This window comes from Rhincodon typus, chromosome 13 (assembly GCF_021869965.1).
Source record: "Rhincodon typus isolate 14 chromosome 13, sRhiTyp1.1, whole genome shotgun sequence".
In the NCBI taxonomy this organism is placed as follows: Eukaryota; Metazoa; Chordata; class Chondrichthyes; order Orectolobiformes; family Rhincodontidae; genus Rhincodon; species Rhincodon typus.
This window is the reverse complement of record NC_063344.1, coordinates 37678407-37698955: the sequence shown is the minus strand read 5'-3', so window position 1 is coordinate 37698955 and position 20549 is coordinate 37678407. Positions and strand designations below refer to the sequence as shown.

The 20549-nt window shown below is 39.7% G+C and overlaps 1 protein-coding gene across 1 annotated transcript in view; it reads left to right on the top strand.

Moving 5' to 3' along the window:
* usp13 (ubiquitin specific peptidase 13) overlaps positions 1-12578 on the top strand; it is a 141865-nt gene extending 129287 nt beyond the window's left edge. The window contains exons 19-21 of the mRNA XM_048604301.1: positions 5077-5230; positions 10966-11050; positions 11969-12578. Of these exons, the coding sequence (XP_048460258.1) occupies positions 5077-5230; positions 10966-11050; positions 11969-12062 (333 nt within the window). The 3' untranslated portion in view covers positions 12063-12578. The remainder of the gene's footprint in view (positions 1-5076; positions 5231-10965; positions 11051-11968) is intronic.
* The last annotated feature ends 7971 nt before the right edge of the window (positions 12579-20549 follow it).

The following is a 20549-nucleotide window of genomic DNA, read 5'->3' as shown; positions in this document are numbered from 1 at the left end:
ACACTACCTATTGTTAGTCGCTAACAGTCCCTATTAACAACTATTCACCCTCCCAGCCAGATCGTTATCAACTCCTTTGTCTGTCCAACTTCTCCTCTCTCTCCGGGCTCTATCCTATTGTTTACTCCCTACCCCGTCCCCCACCCTTATTTTCTGCATATAAACTGACGGTTTCCCAGCTACCATCAGTTCTGAGGAAGGGTCACTGGACTTGAAATGTTAACTCTGATTTTTTTCTTCACAGATGCGCCAGACCAGCTGAGCTTTTCTAGCAACTTCTGTTTTTGTTTCTGATTTACAGCATCTGCAATTCTTTTAGTTTTTTGTTTTAGTAGCTGTATAGTTCAGTGTTTATCTGGTAGTGAGCACGAATGGCTCCTTTCACCATTCGCAGTGGACAGCATTGATGGGGCTCAATGAGCCCATGCTTGCAAACCTATAAACACTGTGTCTAACATTAGATGTGATTCTGATATTGCACAGCATTTACTAAATAATCCTGACTGTACTAAGAATTATGCTTGAAGTCAATTTAATTTAATCAGTTGAGGGTCCAGTGTGATTCATTTCTGGATGCTTAAATCTACATATATTACCATACACTTGTATGAATGAAGAAATACACTTTCCTCATTCATACAAGAAAGTGTAATGGAGACTGTGTGTCAGTCCTTCCTGAATACCCTGTGGTAACATCCTGACCAATTTAGTCTACCTGGCTGGCCTGAGGTTCCTTTCAGCTGAGATTGACAATTACCAGTTCCTGCTGCATCACCGTGCCAACCATGATCCAATTAATCAGCATCCTCTTGTCATGATGTATAAATTTTGTTTCACTTCATGGCAGATGATTGAATTTGAATTCAATAAAAGTTTGGAATTAGGAGTCTAATGATGACTAGAAATTATTATCAATTGTCAGAAAAACACGTGCTTCACTAATGTTCCTTGGGGTAGGAAACTGCTGTCCTTACCTGATCAAGCATACGTGTGACTTCAGACTCCTAGCAACATTGTTGACTTTCAACTGCCTAGAGAGTAATTAGGTATAATCAATAAATGTTGCCTATGAATGAGTAATAATTCTTTAAAAATAGCAAATGGGATCAAGGCAGTTCCTATAGATTTCTCAGCAATTCCCCAAGATGTTAATGACACGGTGGGTTGTCAAATGTCATAAAACTTTGCATGGGATAACAGTAATTTATTTCCGCTGATCTGGCCTTGAAACTTGGCTGAAGTTACTCTGTTATGAACTCCTTCATTGACAGCTCCCACTCTTACCTATAACTCCTTAATTCAACACCCACCCGCAATATCCCCCATTCCATGATCTGAACTCCCCTGAACTCATGTATGCATTCATAAGCATAACTCTTTGCCAACAGCTAACCTCAGTGAGCCAAAAGTGCCTTTTTACCTGACCTCTAATCTTGCATCTAGCAAATATTGTTTGTGAGCTTTTCACCCTGACTCTCTGTCGCACTAAAATGTGGTCACAGGCTTCTCCCAACCCACCGCCAGTGACCATCCCACTTTTTAAGCTTCCTAGGACTTTTGAATCCTGACTCTAACACTTAACTGCCTACTAATTTCTGTGAATTCTTCCCAAATCTGGACAGTGCCATCCAACTACTTTTTGAATTCTAATGAGACTCTTCCCAGAAGACAGGTAGTTCTGTTACCTTCCAAGTAGAATTCCTAATATGGAGGCCACATTTCTCTCTCTCTCTATCTCCCTCTCCCCTTTTCCTACTTGCTTACAGCCTGTAATCTTTGAACTCCTTTTTTAGTGGCCCCAGAATTGTCTTGAGTGATCTATCTAAAACTTTGCAATAAACCCTTTAGAACATAGAATAGAACAGTACAGGCCCTTCAGCCCACAATGTTGTGCTGACCTATTATCCTACTGTTGTTGGCAGAATTCAGTGTCACCACCTAGCGCCGCTGAGACTGAGTGTGCTCAGAATGTCATAAATCGCAAAGAGCAGGCTTCCCCAGTACAATTACATACAAGACATGGATTTCATCACAAAGTAAACAGGCAAACCTTACTGAATTGAGAAGGAATTTCTTCACCCAGAGGGTTGTTAATCTATGGAATTCCTTGCCCAGTGAAGTAGTCGACGCTACTTCAGTAAACGTTTTTAAAAAAAAGGTAGATTTATTTTGAACAATAAAGGAATTAAGGGATACGATGAGTACGCGGGTAAGTGGATCTGAGTCCACGAAAAGATCAGCCATGATTTTATTGAATGGCGGAGCAGGCTCGAAGGGCCAGACGGCCTACTCCTGCTCCTAGTTCTTATGTTCTTATGTTCTAACTGCCTCTGCAAACTAGCAGTAGTTGCAAGTCATCTTCTTCTGTCATGTGCCTTTGTAAAGAAAGGCTGGAAAGGATGCAGTTGTTTTTGTATTGGTTAATCCCAAACAGTTCCAGGATTCTGTACTCTGTGGGCTGTTCACAGGGATGCACACGGACATAATCATCAACTATGGCTAGAGGGTCATCACCTCAGTGACAGCTGCTCTTTGTTCTGTCTGAAACCTGCTGGTCTTCCAGTGCAAAGAGCGGTCCGTGACTGATTGCTGCAGACAGCCAGTTTCCAAGGTCTAGGACGACCTGCTGAGGTATGCACTAAAGTTAAGGACTGCCACAGGCAAGGCCACCAGCTAAGACCTTTCAGCCAATGAGGGGCTGAAAACTGGGTAAAACTCCAAAGGCTGTGTGCTTGGCATGTTCTAAATCTTGTAAACATTAACTGTAGTTGTAAATGTAATGAGTAACATATCAGAAGAGACTGATTTAGTTTGTATCATTTATGATGCCAACTTTGACTAGTCACGTTATTACTCTCCTATAAATTTTGTAAGTATATTTTTGGGAATAAAAGTCACTGTGTGCAAAATCTCAGCCACACATAATTGCACTTTAATGAGATGTGAACCTTTCCTAGAAGATCTGACATTTCCTGAAATCAATAGTGCATTTTAAATAATTGTTCAGACCATATTAATAATGTTGTCATATTCAGTGACTGAAAGTATTACAAAACATTGTAAAGGCTGGAAATCTGGAATGAAGAGAGAAAATGTTGGAAACACTCCAGGCCCGTAGCATCTGTTGGGAGCGTTTCAGAGAGTAAAATTTTCCCAGTTTATAAATGGCGTGGCCATTAGTTAAGAAAATATGGCAAGATTGGAAAAATATGATGCTTGACATCAGATAAAATTGTCTCAAATTTCAAGACTACTTTGCATAGAGGGGCATGCACCCATCTCATGTATTGGTGCATATCTGGGCTCTTAGCTTGCTTTCTTAGTGCTCACTCACTTTATATCTACTTGGATGTTAATGGTGCCTCTGCCTTGTCTTTCCGTTTTGCATATTGCAGCCTCATTCAGAACCTATAGGCTCACAGTAGTTCTGTCTTGTTTTGCCTTTGAGCTCAGTTGCAACACCAGCCAGCTTGTCATGTTTTCCAACAATGATCAGTAAAGGGTGGATGTATTACTGTTTGGCTGTGTGCCACATCAGTGTTACATTTATGCCGTGTGCCGTAACCAAATGGCCACATCTGAAAATCCAAGGGGAGTAGTCCTCAATTGAGTTCAGGAGGACTGTCGTCAGTTAGGGCATCATCCAGTATTGGCCCAGGGGCTGAGGCATGGTCATTTTGACATTTGTGGGAGCCAGAGTTAGAGGGTCTGTACCATTAGAGTCCGTGGAGTGGGCCTCCGTCATCTGGCAGGCCCAGTGCAACGAGGGGCTTAGTAATAAATTAGTTGGACAGCTGCACAGATATCACTTGAGGGTGTGGTCATATGTCAGTTGAAGCTGTTCGGGTGACTGAGAGGGTAGACCACAGTCAGCCTAGAGGCTCTGCAGTGAGGCAAAAGAAGGGATCCTGTAGGATTAAAATTGCTGGCAAAGCTTTTATTGCTAGTGCATGTGGGAGGAAGCTGGTGAGGCATCTGGGTGAATGAGTAGAATGCACAGAGGGCAGGCAGGATTGGGGGAATGGGTTGAGTGAGACCCTTTGAGGGAAGATGCTGCAGGAACAATGAGAGTGGTAAATCATGAGTCTTGGTGAAGAGGTAAGTGCATTAGCTGAATTACAGTGAATGTAACATAGCAGGAAGAAGACGGTAACTCTTACCCTTGCAGAACACAGACGATCATTTATGTTTCTTCCCACAGTGCTGAACATGTATCTAAACTGTTGTCACCACTCTGACCTGGTTGGCAGAGTCAGGTGGCATGGCTGGTTTGTAGGAAAGCAGACAGTTGTCCTTTCCAACACCCTATCCACCAGAACATCCTGTTAGCAAATCAGTATGCCAAACCTCCCTCTGTCAGGCATCTCCAGGGCAGTTCCTCTAAAACGACACTGTAAAGGTTGTTCCCCGCAGGCAGTGTTTGAACTGGTGCACAGATGGGATTTAAATATAGTGCTGGTGGCTGAAATTCTGGAAGGCCCCAACAATGGCAAGCACATCTGGTGCTGGTGAATGCACAACAGTGTAAATGCAGCACTGTAGAGACATGGTATACACATGAAATGGGCAGTGGAGAATCGTGTGAGGTAACTCACTAGAACTCATGGAGAGAAATCCTCCATGAAACTCCCCAAAATTGACTATTAGCCAAATTTTGGTAAAACTCAGCTGATAATTAATGTTTCCGACCAATGACCATTCATTAGAACTGCATGTTTCCAGCATTTTCTATTTCATAATTGATAAAAACTGATTGAAAATTTAAGTTTGGCTGATAGAAGAGCTTTTTAAAAAGGATATGTATAGTTAAAATCCTTAGCAAAAGTCCTGAACAATTCAGCTTAGTGACTTCTTTTGAGGCCTTTGGTAGTGGCAAATGGCTAGTATCATTTGTCCAATGATAGTGACTGCCCATGCTAAGCATGAATGACATAAATGGTGGGGCTGTATATTTATGTGTGATTTTCTGGTGCCTTTTCAATATGATGATGAAATATAGATGCTTTGTAGTTTTAGTAGGATGCAATAGATTTAATCATGAAAGTAAATTTCATTACTGCTTGGCTATATTTGTAGAATAACAACCTGGAGAGAGCATTGGACTGGATCTTCACACATGCAGACAATGAAGATGAGAGCGAGACAGTCTCTGATATTGGTACACAGTCACAAATTGAAACAAATGCAGAAGCAGAACCAGCAGGGCCCAGAATCAAGGATGGACCTGGAAGTAAGTCAACAAATGTGCATTTAAGACATACTGCCAGTTGGCAAAGATAAATTTGCTTCTATAGCTTAATTTTGTAATTCAAAAAAAACATGAATTCAACTATACCATAGTTAATTACCAGTACAAGTGTGTATCATTTATTTACATAATGCTGATTTCTTACATTTGTCACAATATGTTTAGGGACATTTAACATTTAGAGGGAAATCCATACACCTTGGCCTGAGCCACCTTATTTGGTTTGGAAGCCCTCTTTTTGACCAGTGTCAGACAAAAAAAGTACCTACTTACCTTCCCAGGATACTTTGGGCTTGACCTCTGTTGTGGCATCCATCTTCACAGACACAGTCCCAAAAATTACAGTAGATCTTTGTAAAAGCTACATCCCCTTTTCATAACGTTGCTATTCCAGTAAACAAAACACTTTTTTTTAAATGTCCCAAAGCTTCTCTGACAGCTACTGAGAGAAAGTAAGTGTGAGAGGTTATAGAGTTGGGTGCTAGGAGGTGAGTAAAGGTTTATTGTGGCAGCTGAGTGTGTGACAGTGTAGGGTGGCAGGTGGATGAGGGGTTGCAGATAACTGGTTACTGGTTGAGAGATGCAGGAGGCTGATAAGTGAAAGGGTAGTTTGGGTCAGGTGTCAAGGGAAGCGGTCAGGTGCCAGGGAGCTGGTGAAAGGGTAGTTGGGTATCAGAGGTGGGTTAGGGTTAGTGTTCACCTGGGGTCAGTGTGTGTAATTGGGTCCACGAGGGAGTCGTGGATGGTGTGGGGTCTATTTTATAGTTAGCTAGAGGTTAGAGCAGACTTTGATTCTTCTAACATTTCCTGGCTATTCATGCATGTCAGAAATCTCCAGCAAATCTCTGACTCTGACGCAGAATTGAAAACTTTTTTGATTGGTTCCAGACACTGGGTAACTGCCACTGAAAGTTCCAGCTTCTTGGGTGATTACTATATAGTTACTGGCTTGGTCTTTGAGAGGACATTATACGCATTTCACCTGAGTATGTTTGGTTTCCAGCTATCTGGAGACTGAAGATATGGATCCCTGTTTTAACCAATAGAACTGCCCCACAAGATTTCACATTTGTTTTAAAACAAAGCAATTAATCTCAAGGTCAGCCTGAGGACATTCCAGAGCAAGCTATGCTTCATGGAAATGAGTGAAGTTTGGGACATTCTTTGGGTTCAGCTCTTCTGGGTGTTTGCTAAAAGAGTTAGTCATGCAGTGGACTTTGTGTGGTTTGTAGCTCATGAAGGGACATAGATAAAGAAAAAGAACTAATTTCATCATTGACAGTGTGGAATGCAGATGAGGCTTAATCTCAGTTTCAGTTTTGTGAGGAAATGGAAGCTAGAAGATTGCCCACTTTAAAGCTAGTGGCAAAACCTACTGTGAGCCTCACAGTATCCTGTGGCAGTAGAAAGCAGCTAGCTGAATTAGCTGGAAAATTTGGGAGAATAAAGGGGCTGAGGCATCCGCCATCAAGAAAGGGTAAGGGTAGTTTTACCTCTGGAAATAGTGAGAGCTGAGGAAAATATGAACCTTAAACTAGATATTCACAAAACATTAACTACCTGTTTGACTGTAGAATCTCTTTCTCAGTGGTGGCATTTGCTTTACATGAAAGATAAGAACCAGGAGCAGGAGCAGACAATTCAGCCCTTCGAGCCTGCTCTGCCATTTTGTATGATCATGGTTGATCTCATCTTGACCGCATCTCCACTTTCCTGCCCACTCTCCATAACCCTTCACCAAAGAACTTTTATTCTTTGATTTTCCAGTTTAGTGCTAAACATTTGATTGCATTAAAAGATGATAATCAGCCAAACACAGTGTCGTATTTGTTGCATTTTCTAGAATTCTTGATTAAAAAGTAGGTTGTGGTCAAAATTTCATCTAGTTAGTTTCATTGAAACTGGGACTTTCATGTTATCATCTGAGGGCTTAATGCCTTTGTTTGAAACATTTCTGTTTTTGTTATTTTTACAGAGGAGCCAGCTCATTTACAAAAGGCAATCTTCTTCATTCTGTATTTTACACACAACTCCAAATATTATCGGTTCAGTAATTATCTGATTGACACATAAAAATTTTTTCTTGTTTGTATTTACGGGATATGAGGTTCACTGACAAGGCCAGCATTTGTTATCCGTCCCTGATTGCCTTTGAGAAGATAGTGATGAACTTCTTTCTTTAACATTGCAGGGTATTGCTGCTCCCACCCATATTCTCTAAGTTTCAGTTAATTTTTTTTTATCAGGTCAGGATTGTGTAATTGATTGGTTCAGTTTTCATTTAGTTCAGCTGGTGTAAACAGGACAATAAAGACCTCAGAATGGGGACAGAAGCCATATTTCTGTGACCCTGATGATACAGCTTACTGTGGACATTGAGCCTTCCTGTTTCAGATGGTAGGCCCCTTTTAAGGTACAAATTAATGTAATCACTGTCAATACTTGCCTGAACATCACTGTGAGCAAAGTAAGATTGCATTTCACCAGTGGTTTCTTACTCTTTACTGATAATATTGAAATGTAACCAGATGCCCAATATTCGGAGACTCTTGTTCCTCCAAGCAAGGGGTGAGCATAAGCAATGTCTATATATCCCACATCCACATACCCACCAAATGTGGGGATGCCCAAATTCTACGCAATGGTTTATTCAATAATGATGGTACACTAATCAATGTCTAGGATTGCTGAATTTTCCTAGATACTGGATAAGTAAAAACACATTTTGATCTTGCAAACACAGATATTTTTATGGGGCTTGTCATATGAGTAGCGTTTGGGAATTCTGGGTCTGTGCTTGGTGGAGTTTAGAAAGATGAGGAAGGGATCTCACTGAAATCTACAGAATACTGAGAGTCATGGATAGAGTGGACATGGAGAAGATGTTCCACTAGTAGAGACTATAAGAGGCAAGGACAGACCATCAGAGTGAAGGCACGACCTTTTAAAACTGAGATGAAGAGGAATTTCTTCAGCCAGAGGGTGGTGAGTCTGTGGAACTCATTGGCACAAAGGTTGTGGAGGCAAAGTCATGGAGTGTATTTAAGACAGAGCTAGATCGCTTCTTGATTAAGAAGGGGCTCAAGGGATATGGGGAGAAGGCAGGCGAATAGGGCGAGAAACCTGTCAGCCATGATCAACTTGATGGGCTGAATAGCCTAATTCTGCTCCTATGTCTTATGAGCTTATGGGCTTATTATATTCTGTGATATTGAAATCCATGAATAAATTCTTGATGGCCTCCTGATATCAAATTGGAATGATTATTCCCTTAAAGTATACTGTTGGCCTCTCAGGGACATAACCAACAACACTTGGGAGTCTTAATACAATTGCCAAAGTCAAAGTACAAGTCAGCAAAATAACTATAGATGAGAAAAAGCTGTTTAGCCTATTGTAGTTTATGTACCCAGGAAAATCTTAATGTTCACGCATTGTAGCATTGAATTGTTTCCTAAATGATACCAGGGATTGTTGTTTTCCAATTCTAAGATGTCTCCATGTGTTGACTACTCTTTATTTGAAGAATTTCCAAATCTCAGTTCTAAAGTAAGATAGAACATGAGAAAAAACTAGCTCAGAATATAAAGACAGATAGCAAAAGTTTCTATAAATATATAAAACGAAAAAGAGTGGCTAAAGTAAATGTTGGCCCTTTAGAGGATGAGTAGGGGAATTTAGTTATGGGACATGATGAAATGGCCGAGGCATTGAACAGGTATTTTGTATCGGTCTTCACAGTGGAGGACACTAATAACATGCCAGTAATTGACAAAGAGACGAAGGTAGGTGAGGACCTGGAAACAATCATTATTACGGAAGAGGTAGTGTTGGGCAAGCTAATGGAGCTAAGGATTGAAAAGTCTCCTGGCCCTGATGGAATGCATCCCAGGGTACTAAAAGAGATGGCGGGAGAAATAGCAGGTGCACTGGCGGTAATTTTCCAAAATTCGCTGGACTCTGGGGCAGTCCCAGCAGATTGGAAAACAGCAAATGTGACGCTACTGTTTAAAAAGGGAAGTAGACAAAGGATGGGGAATAATAGACTGGTTAGCTTAACCTTTGTAGTGGGGAAGATGCTTCAGTCTATTATCAAGGAAGAAATAGCAAGGCATCTTGATAGAAATTGTCCCATTGGGCAGATGCAGCATGGGTTCATGAAGGGCAGGTCATGCTTGACAAATCTTTTGGAATTCTATGAAGACATTACGAGCAAGGTGGACAATGGGGACCCAGTGGATGTGGTATACCTAGATTTCCAAAAGGCCTTGGGACCGCAATTATTTACAATTTATATAGATGATTTGGAGTTGGGGACCACATGTAGGGTGTCAAAGTTTGCAGATGACACTAAGATGAGTGGCAGAGCAAAGTGTGCAGAGGACTGAAACTTTGCGGAGGAGCATAGATACATTGAGTGAGTGGGCAAAGATCTGGCAGATGGAATACAATGTAAATAAATGTGAAGTCATACATTTTGGTAGGAGTAATAGTAAAAAGGATTATTACTTGAATGGTAAAAAGTTGCAGCATGCTGCTATGCAGAGGGACCTAGGTGTCCTTGTGCATGAATCACAGAAGGTAGGTCTGCAGGTACAACAAGTAATTAGGAAGGCAAATGGAATTTTGTCCTTCATTGCTAAAGGGATTGAAATTAAAAGCAGAGAGGTTATGTTGCAGCTGTACAAGGTGTTGGTGAGGCCATACCTGGAGTACTATGTGCAGTTTTGGTCTCCTTACTTGAGAAAGGATGTACTGGCACTGGAGGGGGTGCAAAGGAGGTTCACCAGGTTGATTCCGGAGTTGAGGGGGTTGGCTTATGAGGAGAGACTGAGTAGATTGGGATTATATTCATTTGAATTCAGAAGATTGAGGGGGGATCTTATAGAAACATATAAAATTATGAAGGGAATAGATAAGATAGAAGTAGAGAGGATGTTTCCACTGGCAGGTGAAGCTAGGACAAGAGGCCATAGCCTCAAGATTAGAGCGAGCAGATTTAGGACTGAATTGAGAAGGAACTTCTTCACCCAGAGGGTTGTTAATCTATGGAATTCCTTGCCCAGTGAAGTAGTTGACGCTACTTCAGTAAACGTTTTTAAAGATAAGGTAGATTTTTTTTGAACAATAAAGGAATTAAGGGATACGGTGAGAACACGGGTAAGTGGATCTGAGTCCATGAAAAGATCAGCCATGATCTTATTGAATGGCTCGAAGGGCCGGACGGCCTACTCCTGCTCCTACTTCTTACGTTCTTATGTTCTTATGTTCTAAATTTTCCATTTACAGATGTCCTCTTGGTGCTTTTTGTATTAGACATGATAAAGTCATTTTCCAGATTTATTGTTTCAATTTTATTCACTATTTCTTTATGTAAGGACAGCTGTTGTGTACATACATTCAAGGCCACGTTTCTTGCCAAACCGACTCTTAAAATACAAAAAAAAGTATAAACCATGCAATCAGTTTACATAGGACTGCTAAATTACATGGGAATTGTTTCGTACATAACATAATGATGCTTGACTGATCAAACCTCTATTTTTCAAAATGAGGGCTTTTGTTGTAGGTCATTCTGTGTAGAATTTCTGAATTATCCTACACATATTTAACTGTATTTTTAACAAGTGGCACTAGCAAAATATTTTTCACAGAGGTGTTATCTGTATTTTATGCTGGTATAAGATTAATTTAGTGATCCATGGTTTTACCTGCAGGATATGAGCTGTTTGCCTTTATTAGCCATGTGGGACCATCTACAATGTCTGGTCATTATGTCTGCCATATCAGGAAGGAGGGAAGGTAAGTACTACTCTGGTTTTTGAAAGGATGTGTAATTCTGTATTTAGCATCAATCCAATTTTAAATGTAATTAATGTGGGTCCAATTGTTTCTGTTGATGAATCTGTAAAAGAATGTTTGAGTTACTGAAGCAGTGTTTCATTTGTTGAAAAACCATTGAAAAATGTTTTAGTTGGAAAATCATTGAAAAAAATGTTTTGTTTGAGAAAGAAAATTGAAAGGTCCAACAAAGTGATACTGTTTTGTACACTGAATGCACCAAGATATTTAAGCATTTAATACTAATTTAATTGATTGATTACTATGGTTCAAAGTCATGTAATTTCATGGCTTTGCCTCTAGATTTTCTTTTTCGACATACTCCTGACACGTCCCACATGATATGTTCCATCAAAATCCTGCTGCCCATGTCTTATTTGCACCAAGTCCTCTTCCCCACTCACTCACTGCTTCATTCACCTCAGCACTCATTGACCCACATTGGCTCCCGGTCAAGCAATGACTTGATTTTAAATTTCTCACTCTTGTTTCCAGATCTATCCATGGCTTCACCCTCCCCAATTGCTGTAATCTCCTTCAACCTCAAAACCCTCTGAGATATCTGCACTCCTAAACTCTTGTGCAAACCTGTTTTTTTTAATTGCACAACTGTTCTCTGCTATGCCTTCAGTTGCCTAAAGGCCCCAAGCTTTGGAATACTGCCTGCACCACTCTGCCTCACTTTCTTCCTTCGTGACCTTTGTTAAAAGCCACCTCTTGGGCGTCTGATGTCATAATCCCTTATGTGGCTCGGTACTTTGATTTATAATGTTCTGTGAAGTGGTTTGGGATGTTTCATTGTGTTAAAGGCTCTACATAACTATAACTTGTTCTTTTATTTTTGCATTAGTTAATAGCATCTCCATTTTTTCCATTCAGGTGGGTAATCTACAATGACCATAAAGTCTGTGCTTCAGAGAAACCCCCTAAAGACCTGGGATACATTTACTTTTATCAGCGGATGCCCTACTAAACTTGCGACCTATGTATGAAAACCGTGACCTTCTTTCCAAAGATCAAAACATTACAAACTGCCAAAGATTTGGGGAAACTGTGGATTCTGTCATTACTGTGCAACTATCTTATTTATAGAAAACACAATTATAATCCAATAATATGTTTGATATGAGAGGGAAAATTTTTATTGTTTAATATATTGACCTTTTTGTTTTTATTTTAAACTACATTTGGAAAAACTGAAGGAGCATATCAGAGGTGTGTGCAATCAGTTTACTTTTAACTGACTTTAGCATTTTTTTAACATATTGAAACATCTTCATTATTTGTTTCATTGATCTCTTGCCCTCTTATTTTACATCCTTTATGAACATAATTGTTCCATTTGTCTGTTTCTCGTTTGAATGGGCACTCCATAAAACATGTCTCTCTCATAGAATGCATTCATCTTGCCCAGAAAGCCACGAAGTTTAGAGATAGTAAGAACTGCCGATGCTGGAGTCAGAGATAACACAGTGTGGAGCTGGAGGAGCACAGCAGATCAGGCAGCATCAAAGGAGCAGGAAAGTTGACGTTTCGGGTCGGGACCCTTCTTCAGAAATGCTTTCTGAAGAACGGTCCTGACCCGAAACGTTAACTTTCCTGCTGCCTGGCCTGCTGTGCTCCTCCAGCTCCACACTGTGTTATCACTAAAGTTAGAGTTTTCCTTTCTAAATAGAAGTTCATAAAAGGGAGAGTTATTATATTTAGCACTAATCAGATGTTTAGACATATAGATGTGCCTTGCGGTTACTGATAAATATACAACTTTGAACAAATCCATGGATTCATATTAAAGGCTACATTTATGAAGTTAGACATAGAGCACAAGTTCTATATGACCGTACAATCTGGAACTTTAAAATGTGTTACACAGTCAATTTTAGTGCAATATATATAATCTTCAACATGTCCATTCACCCAAGCTAAATAAAAAGACTGATCAGAAGCCAAACTTTTAGAATTCCACTTTGTCATTCATTTGTCATCATTTTATTTCTTGTTGCACATAGAATCAGATTGTTATTCCATTTAAAGGTGGTGTTTAGTGCCAGTAAACAATGGTTGGAAAGTTACTGGTCAACTGCGGTCGCTTTGTTGACAGAACCAGGAGGAAGATACAACAGATAGGCATTGGCCTGATATGCTCCTGCCTCTGGCTGATCTCGTCAGAAGTGGGTGGAAGCAGCAATGTCTACCTACCAGCAGATAGTTGCTTTGCGTAATTAGTTGTTCAGTTGCTGCAGGGATTTTCTTGGTAGTGATTAGATTCCCTGCTGATGCCAAAGCCTAACCATTACATGCAGGTAGTTTTGTAGTGGGCCCAGAAGATCATTTTCAAACTCCCCCACACTGCCACTGAAGATGAATGGATCAGTAAGCCATAAACACAGTGGCAGACAATCCTGTAGGAGTTTCCTCTCTGCTGGCTGTACAGACAGCTGTGGCCTCTGTTTATTTTAAAACTTACAGATTCTTCAAAGGTTACCATAGCTGAAGTGCCCTCAGGCTGACCCTCTTGCTGCAGCCGTGCCCATCACATTGCATCCACAGCTGCCATCCTTCCCATCCATCAGTCCATTGGATTAGCCTGCAGCCTCAGCAATCCTTACCAGCTCATGTATCTAATTGAGAAGGCTATCCCCAGAAAATCACACTGGTAGGCATGTTGCTGCCCTATGTGGGCATGGAATAAGATTCACCCTGTAACTGATCTCAGGAGCAAGAAGATTTTACTAAGTGCTTCTAATTAAAAAATAATGGCTCATTTCAAACTTGAATTCCAAATAGTTATGTCTCTCTGGGAAAGCAACCTGTATCCTTCAAGTGAAAATAACCTCAATTTGCCGTGTGATAAGAGAAGCTATTTAAATGGCATCAAAGGATATCTGTCTCAAGAATTTTTGATTCACACCATGTAACACTGCCCCAATCCCCATCACCTCCCCAAATGACTGGAACAAAAGGACTGAGCCATTTATCCGTTGTCAAATGAGATTAATGATTTGAGGTATGCTGGTAAGATTGCTTAATGTGATATCATGATTTCTTTTTCCGCACTGTGGTGGAATAAATTGAGAATCTGGCAGTGGAAAACGTGCTGGAGTTTGGTTTTACTGAAGTTCTATCTGATTTGTGCACCAAAGTAGCATCTAGGGGATGGCAATGCATCTAACAATAAGGTTGTAATTTCATTCTAAATGATATCTGTTCTGCCCAGAGGACAGTTAAGAGTCAACCACATTGCTGTGGGTCTGGAGTCACATGAAGGCCAGACCAGTTTCTTTCCCTAAAGGACAACAGTGAAACAGGGTTTTTCTGACAATCAACTTTCATTAGACAATCATTAGTCTCTTAATTCCAGAGTTTATTGAATTGAAATTCGACCACGTGCCAAATTAGGATTTGAGCCCAGATTCCCGGAACATTACATGAGTCTCTGGCTTAATAGACTAGCAGCAAATACTACTAAGCCATCACCTCCCAAGTTGGAAGAGTATCTAATATACTGATAAATGCATCCAGAGCAAAAGTGAAAGCTTGTCAGCAAAGTGGAAAGAATCTCATAACTTGTCAATCTCGCTGCATTAAAGTGCAAAGGTGTGTTTACTGCATGAACTATTTGACATGGTGGCATTAGATTGAAAAGAGAAGCAAAGCCGTGCCTTGTGAGAAGAATAGTTCATATATTCTTGGAGGATTTTTATATTTCATTTGCCCACCAGACTCAAGAGAGATATCAATACTGGAGAACAGGGAACATTTGGAATATTCAAGACATTGGTTTCTTGCCTTTTAGATTTCACAAAATGTCCCTCATGTTTTAAAGCACCCCTGCAACTGCTGGTAAAGTAAATAACTGGTATGTAGACCAGAATGGTTGACATCAGCTAAAATGATGGCTTTTGTAAATATGTCAACAATTCTATCACTAGAGTATGGGCATTAAACACAATTACCTCAGAGAAAATAATCTCTGGCCTTATGAGCTCATATTTGCAACATTAATAGCATTTAAGACTTCTCACTTGTTGATTGAAGCAATGCACAGTGATTCTTGGTTTGTAGAAAAAAAGGATAGTGACAGTTCTTTGAGTTGCTGGTAGGTTACCCTTAAAATTACTTATGTAGAGACTAATGAATTGCTAATGCAAATCCCAACTTGTAAACATGTTGCAATTCATAACTTTACAAAACACTAATTTTTCACTCACTGCAGTATCAGTAAAATTTGTTTTGAGTAATTATTTTTTACATTTCTATACTTTTTTCCCTATATGTTAAGTTTAAAATTTAAGAAACATTTAACATCTCTAATGTTAACTGTAAAGCAAAATACTTGACAATGTTACTGTGAGGAACTTTAGTTGCTGACTTGCTCGCAATGCTTTGACCAGCTTTGATACACCATATTTTTGCTCAGATATTGCATTATTGAGGAAATGTTATTTTGACAGAAATCTATTAAGTTAGTCTATATCAGCAACACTACTTCAATGACTGAATTCTAAAACGTAGGACTACTTTTCATATCTTTCATTAAGTCAATCCATTAACTAAATGGAAATTCTTTAAAAATTGATCATACTGAACTGATTTTACTCTCAAAGCCAAGTTCAATTTGGGCCACTGATAGTACAGCACAAAATAAACTTCAAATTCTTTGAGTTTTTGACTTCCATTTGGCTTTTTGTGATATGGGCTCTTGCTCAAGGTTAGATTGGGATTTTAGAGATAGTATTTTGCAATAGATTTTGTTTTTGCAGTTGTTCAGTTTATTATGCAGTACCAACCAGACTGACAAGTCACTTTACATGCTTTAGAATTTGTTGAGAGAACCATTTAAAAGAAAAAATATCTATGTCCACTATTGTCGCAAATCAGAAACCTTCTTAAGAGTGGTTAGTTTGTCAGTATCTGGGTGACATTGATATTAAGAGTTTGGCATGTTTACCACAAAATGATTAAGGTCATAATGAGATCAACTATGATCTTATTGAATGATGGAGCAGGCTCAAGGGAATGAATGATTTCTCCTGCTCCTAATTCATTTGTTCATAAAATTACTCTAGTTATAATTTATGTGCCTGAATGACCACAGTATAATTTCAATAATCTCTCAAACAGTAGATTTAGATGATTAACAGAACTTTCATGGTGTCATTTTATCAATTGGTCATAGAACTCTTAATTCCAGATTAACTTTGAACTTTTATAAATCCCTTTAGTCACGTGGTTACCATTACTGGCATAGTAAAATATAGGAACCTCACAGTAGGATCTCTGAAGAGATAACAAGGTGCAGAGCTGGATGAACACAGCAGGCCAAGCAGCGTCAATGTTTTTGCAAATTTGAAAGCTCCGATCTTTGTGATTTTGAATACTTCAAGAACATTCAAAAAGTGAACAATTTCTTATGCATCAAAACAAATGTGATCCCCTTTATCCCCTTTCTATTTCACTCTTTTTTTCATCCATCCATAATTTTCGTCCATAATTTTGTTTAATTCATTCTTTCCTGCTTCTCCTCATCCCGTATATATTCCCTGTCCTTCCCATTTTGTTTCATCACTTATTACAGCTACCTTCAATCCATTTAAACCCTAACTTGTACCTCATCTCCATCAGTTTGAATCTAAAGACTGCTGCAGCCTGAAAGGAGGGGAGGCAATATTGTGGGATGGACATGACCTGGAGGGGAAAGGCCACTGGTGAATGTAACAAGAATTTGTATTTTTTACTAGCAAGCTGGTTTTACACATTTGTGAGTGCCAACATTCAAATTTAAATACTTTTGAAACACTTTCAGTGAATGTTGTAGCCTTTGCGTTCCTATATCCTTCCTTTGTCCATTGCAGCTGCCATTTTACTGCTTTGGTGAAGATTCAAGCTATGCAGTTTGACTAATGTGTGAATACTGAAGCCATTGTCTTCTGTTTTCTCTGTTACACTCTCGTCTATTTTTAATTTTGTATAAATGCAGCACTGGTGTTTTTCAGCGCTAAATAACTATAACATCATTGAGCTTCTTTTTTTAAAAGAGATAATCTATTTCCCGTAATGGGCAGAGTGTCTCTGGATAGCTGTATCTCATCCTCTACTGCTGCTGTTTGCAGAAATTAGTGTCATCAGTATAACTGGAAATGTTGAATAACATTGACACACAATTTTCATTGCTGCACAGTTGCAACTTGGAGTAATTAAATAAAATTTTGTTGAAATCCTGTATTGCTGAGTTTTCATTTAACTGTATTATTGGCTGCATATTATGAAACCTAAAATATTCATCCCTTGTGGTTACAGAACAATATAAAAAATAAAGCCTGAGGCATTGTTACATATTGCACAAAGAAAAGTGGAATAGACCAGATGATAGGAAATCTGAACAATGAAACAATATGTTCTCATTTCTAGTTCTGGTAATGAGCTCAAAGCACTTGGATGTGCAACGGTTAAGTAAAGAATGCTGTTTTGAAATATTTGTTACTTAAAAACATGCAGTAATTAATTTAATAATATCATTGGCTAATTTGCTCATCATAATTGTTATTAATTTCTATTCCTCCATTTTTCCTTTCTTTTCCTCATTTCCACATAATCCTGGACAAATCAGCCCAATTGATCGACACCCCATTTACCATCTTAAATATGCATTTCCTCTGCAGAGGGCATACAGTGGCAGCAGTGTGTACCATCTACAAGATGGACTGCAGCAACTCATCGCGGCTCCTATCACAAAACCTCCCAAAGCTGTGACATCCAAAACCCAGAAGGACAAGGACAACAGACCCATGGGAATACCGGCACCTACAAGTCACCACCATATCCACACCATCCTGACTTACGACATTGAAGGAATGGCAATACAGTTCCCAGGTAAAATTCTTGTAACTTGCTTCTTAACAGTGCTGTTAGTGCTCCTACACCACATTTTTTTGCATAAAAAGGGGGTATTTGGGCTGAAATACAATAATGTACAAAGTTCTTCCTTGTCTGTAGTCATTGTGACCTCTACCATGAGGCAGATGCACTGCAAATAGTCATCTTTGTTTCACTTTAGTAAAGACCTTGCATTAAATACATTGCCATGTTGTGTTCACAAGACAGTAATAGGGTTTAACATTCAATGACAGAAAAGAGGCTGTAGACTGAAGTAGGTGTTTGGTGTATGGTTGAAGTGGAGAAGGTGGTAGAGGAGGCGATTCCTAGGATTTTGCTGAATTGAATGAATTCCTTTGTTATCCCAAAGTGGCATCAGGTGTTCCTTACTGGAGAGCTTTAAGTCTGGTTTATGGAAACTCAGTGGATCAGGGTCTGGGCTGTTGCAGTCCTGGACAATAACGTGCGATAGCAGCAGAGTGGGCCCTAGGTCCAGCAGAATCCTGGTGGGAATTCCAGGAAGGAAGTTTCTAACTTTTGCAAAAGCAGGCAAGGGAACAAGGATAGTGAGTTCTGTTAACACTGTGATGGTCAGAGGACTGGGAGGTTTAGAAATGTGATTAGATTAAGATTTGGCAATATGGGGGTGAAGGGTGATGGTGGTATATACTAAGATTTTGTCTTTCAGAGCAATGCTGGCTCTCTCAAAACGATTGGATTCATTTGAATCTGGCTTCCATTCCATGCACAGCTCAAGCATTACCTTCCCTCATGAAATAACCTCATTATATGACCACAGCTATGGTACATTGATGAGAGGCATAGATAGAGTAGATAGTCAGAGACATTTTCCCAGGGCGGAAATGACTATTACGAGGGGGCATAATTTTAAGGTGATTGGAGGAAGGTATAGGGGAGATGTCAGAGGTAGATTCTTTACACAGAGAGTGGTGGACGTGTGGAATGCGCTGCCAGCAGTGGTAGTGGAGTCAGATGCTTTAGAGACTTTTAAGCGACTTGTGGATAGGCACATGGAGGATAGTAAAATGTAGGGTATGCAAGGTAGTTTGATCTTAGTAGGATAATAGGTCGGCACAACATCGTGAACCGAAGGGCCTGTACTGTGCTGTACTGTTCTATGTTCTATATATATTCTATGTTCACCAGTGTTTATGGGGTGGTGTGGGAAGGAGGTCGAGGAGCATGAGAAAAACTTACCAGGATCTCTATGCCCTAGATATTTCAAATTTAATGACTTCATAATAAGATTTTTTTCTGCTTTCTCTGACAAAAATGACAATGACAGCCTGAAGAAGGAACAATGGCAGGTGCTTGCAGCCAGAAACCAGGAACTGGGGGCTGAGATTGTGATGGGGAGTCTTGAGACATCAGGCTTTGGCAAGTTCTGGGGTAAGAGACCATTGTGGGATAGATTAGACACCATGGTTGGCAAATGGGTAGCTGAATGTTTACTTAAGGTGTTAAAGGAGCACCTGGCTTTATATGCTGACAAGAAGTGCTATAAAAGACACTTACCTTCTTGAAACCAAGCTTCTGACTCCTTTCATTGCTGAGTTTTCAGAGTAAAGGACTTACCACGACCCCTTGAGGCTTGTCGTGAGTCAGGTATATGTCAGTTCAAGGAAAGGATTTTGGTATGACTTGTTAACTGATTTAGCTTATCTGTTCATTGGCAAGGACACCCCACTGTGCACTCAGCGAATTGGTCCTAGAAAGTAGATCACAACTTGGGAAATTCATGTGCTAGCTGTCAAGGCCATAATGCTGGGTTAAAATAGGAGTTATTAAACTATTTATGCAATACAATTTCTTACCTGAGTGCCAAGGTGTTCCTTGTTCACTTGCAAATCCAACCAAGGAAAGTCCAAGAGCTAGCGGGATGATGTTGGGATCCCAATATCCTCTTCAGGAGATTAAATATACCAGAATGACCCTGATTCTGGTCTTGCTCCTTATGTTGAAATTCCTCCAGTATTCCACTGGCTGCAAACGTTTCTGGTCTTTCATGTTGTTTCATCACTTTTGGAGTGATGTCCCTTTAAGAGCTTAACATGAAAATGAGCTAGGTACACAGATATTGTCACATGACTGCAGGCTCTCTGCAGTGCTGCAGTCAGCACAAGCTGAGTCTGTTGATTGTTCTGTACTTTATATCTTACTTTAGCTGTAAATGAACCTACCAGAAATCTTCAAGTAAATGAAAGCTATGTGCCTCATTTGTGTTATATTTACATAACACAAGGACACCGTAATATGTTGCATAACTGGGATTTTTTGTTTAAAAAAAAGACAAAAGACAAACGAACCGTAAAACTTGAAGGTCAAGGGGCGGCAAACAAAAAAAAAATAATCCATAGGTTCCATAAGACAGAAAGCAAAAGAAAATAAGATTTCTTTGTAACCAGTATCTCCAAGTTAACCAGCTTTGTGCAGGCAGCCAGCTGATTCAAACCCACCATATGTAAAGATTAGAGATAGTAGGAACTGCAGATGCTAGAGATTCCGAGACAACAAGGTGCAGAGCTGGATGAACACAGCAGGCTAAGCAGCATCATAGGAGCAG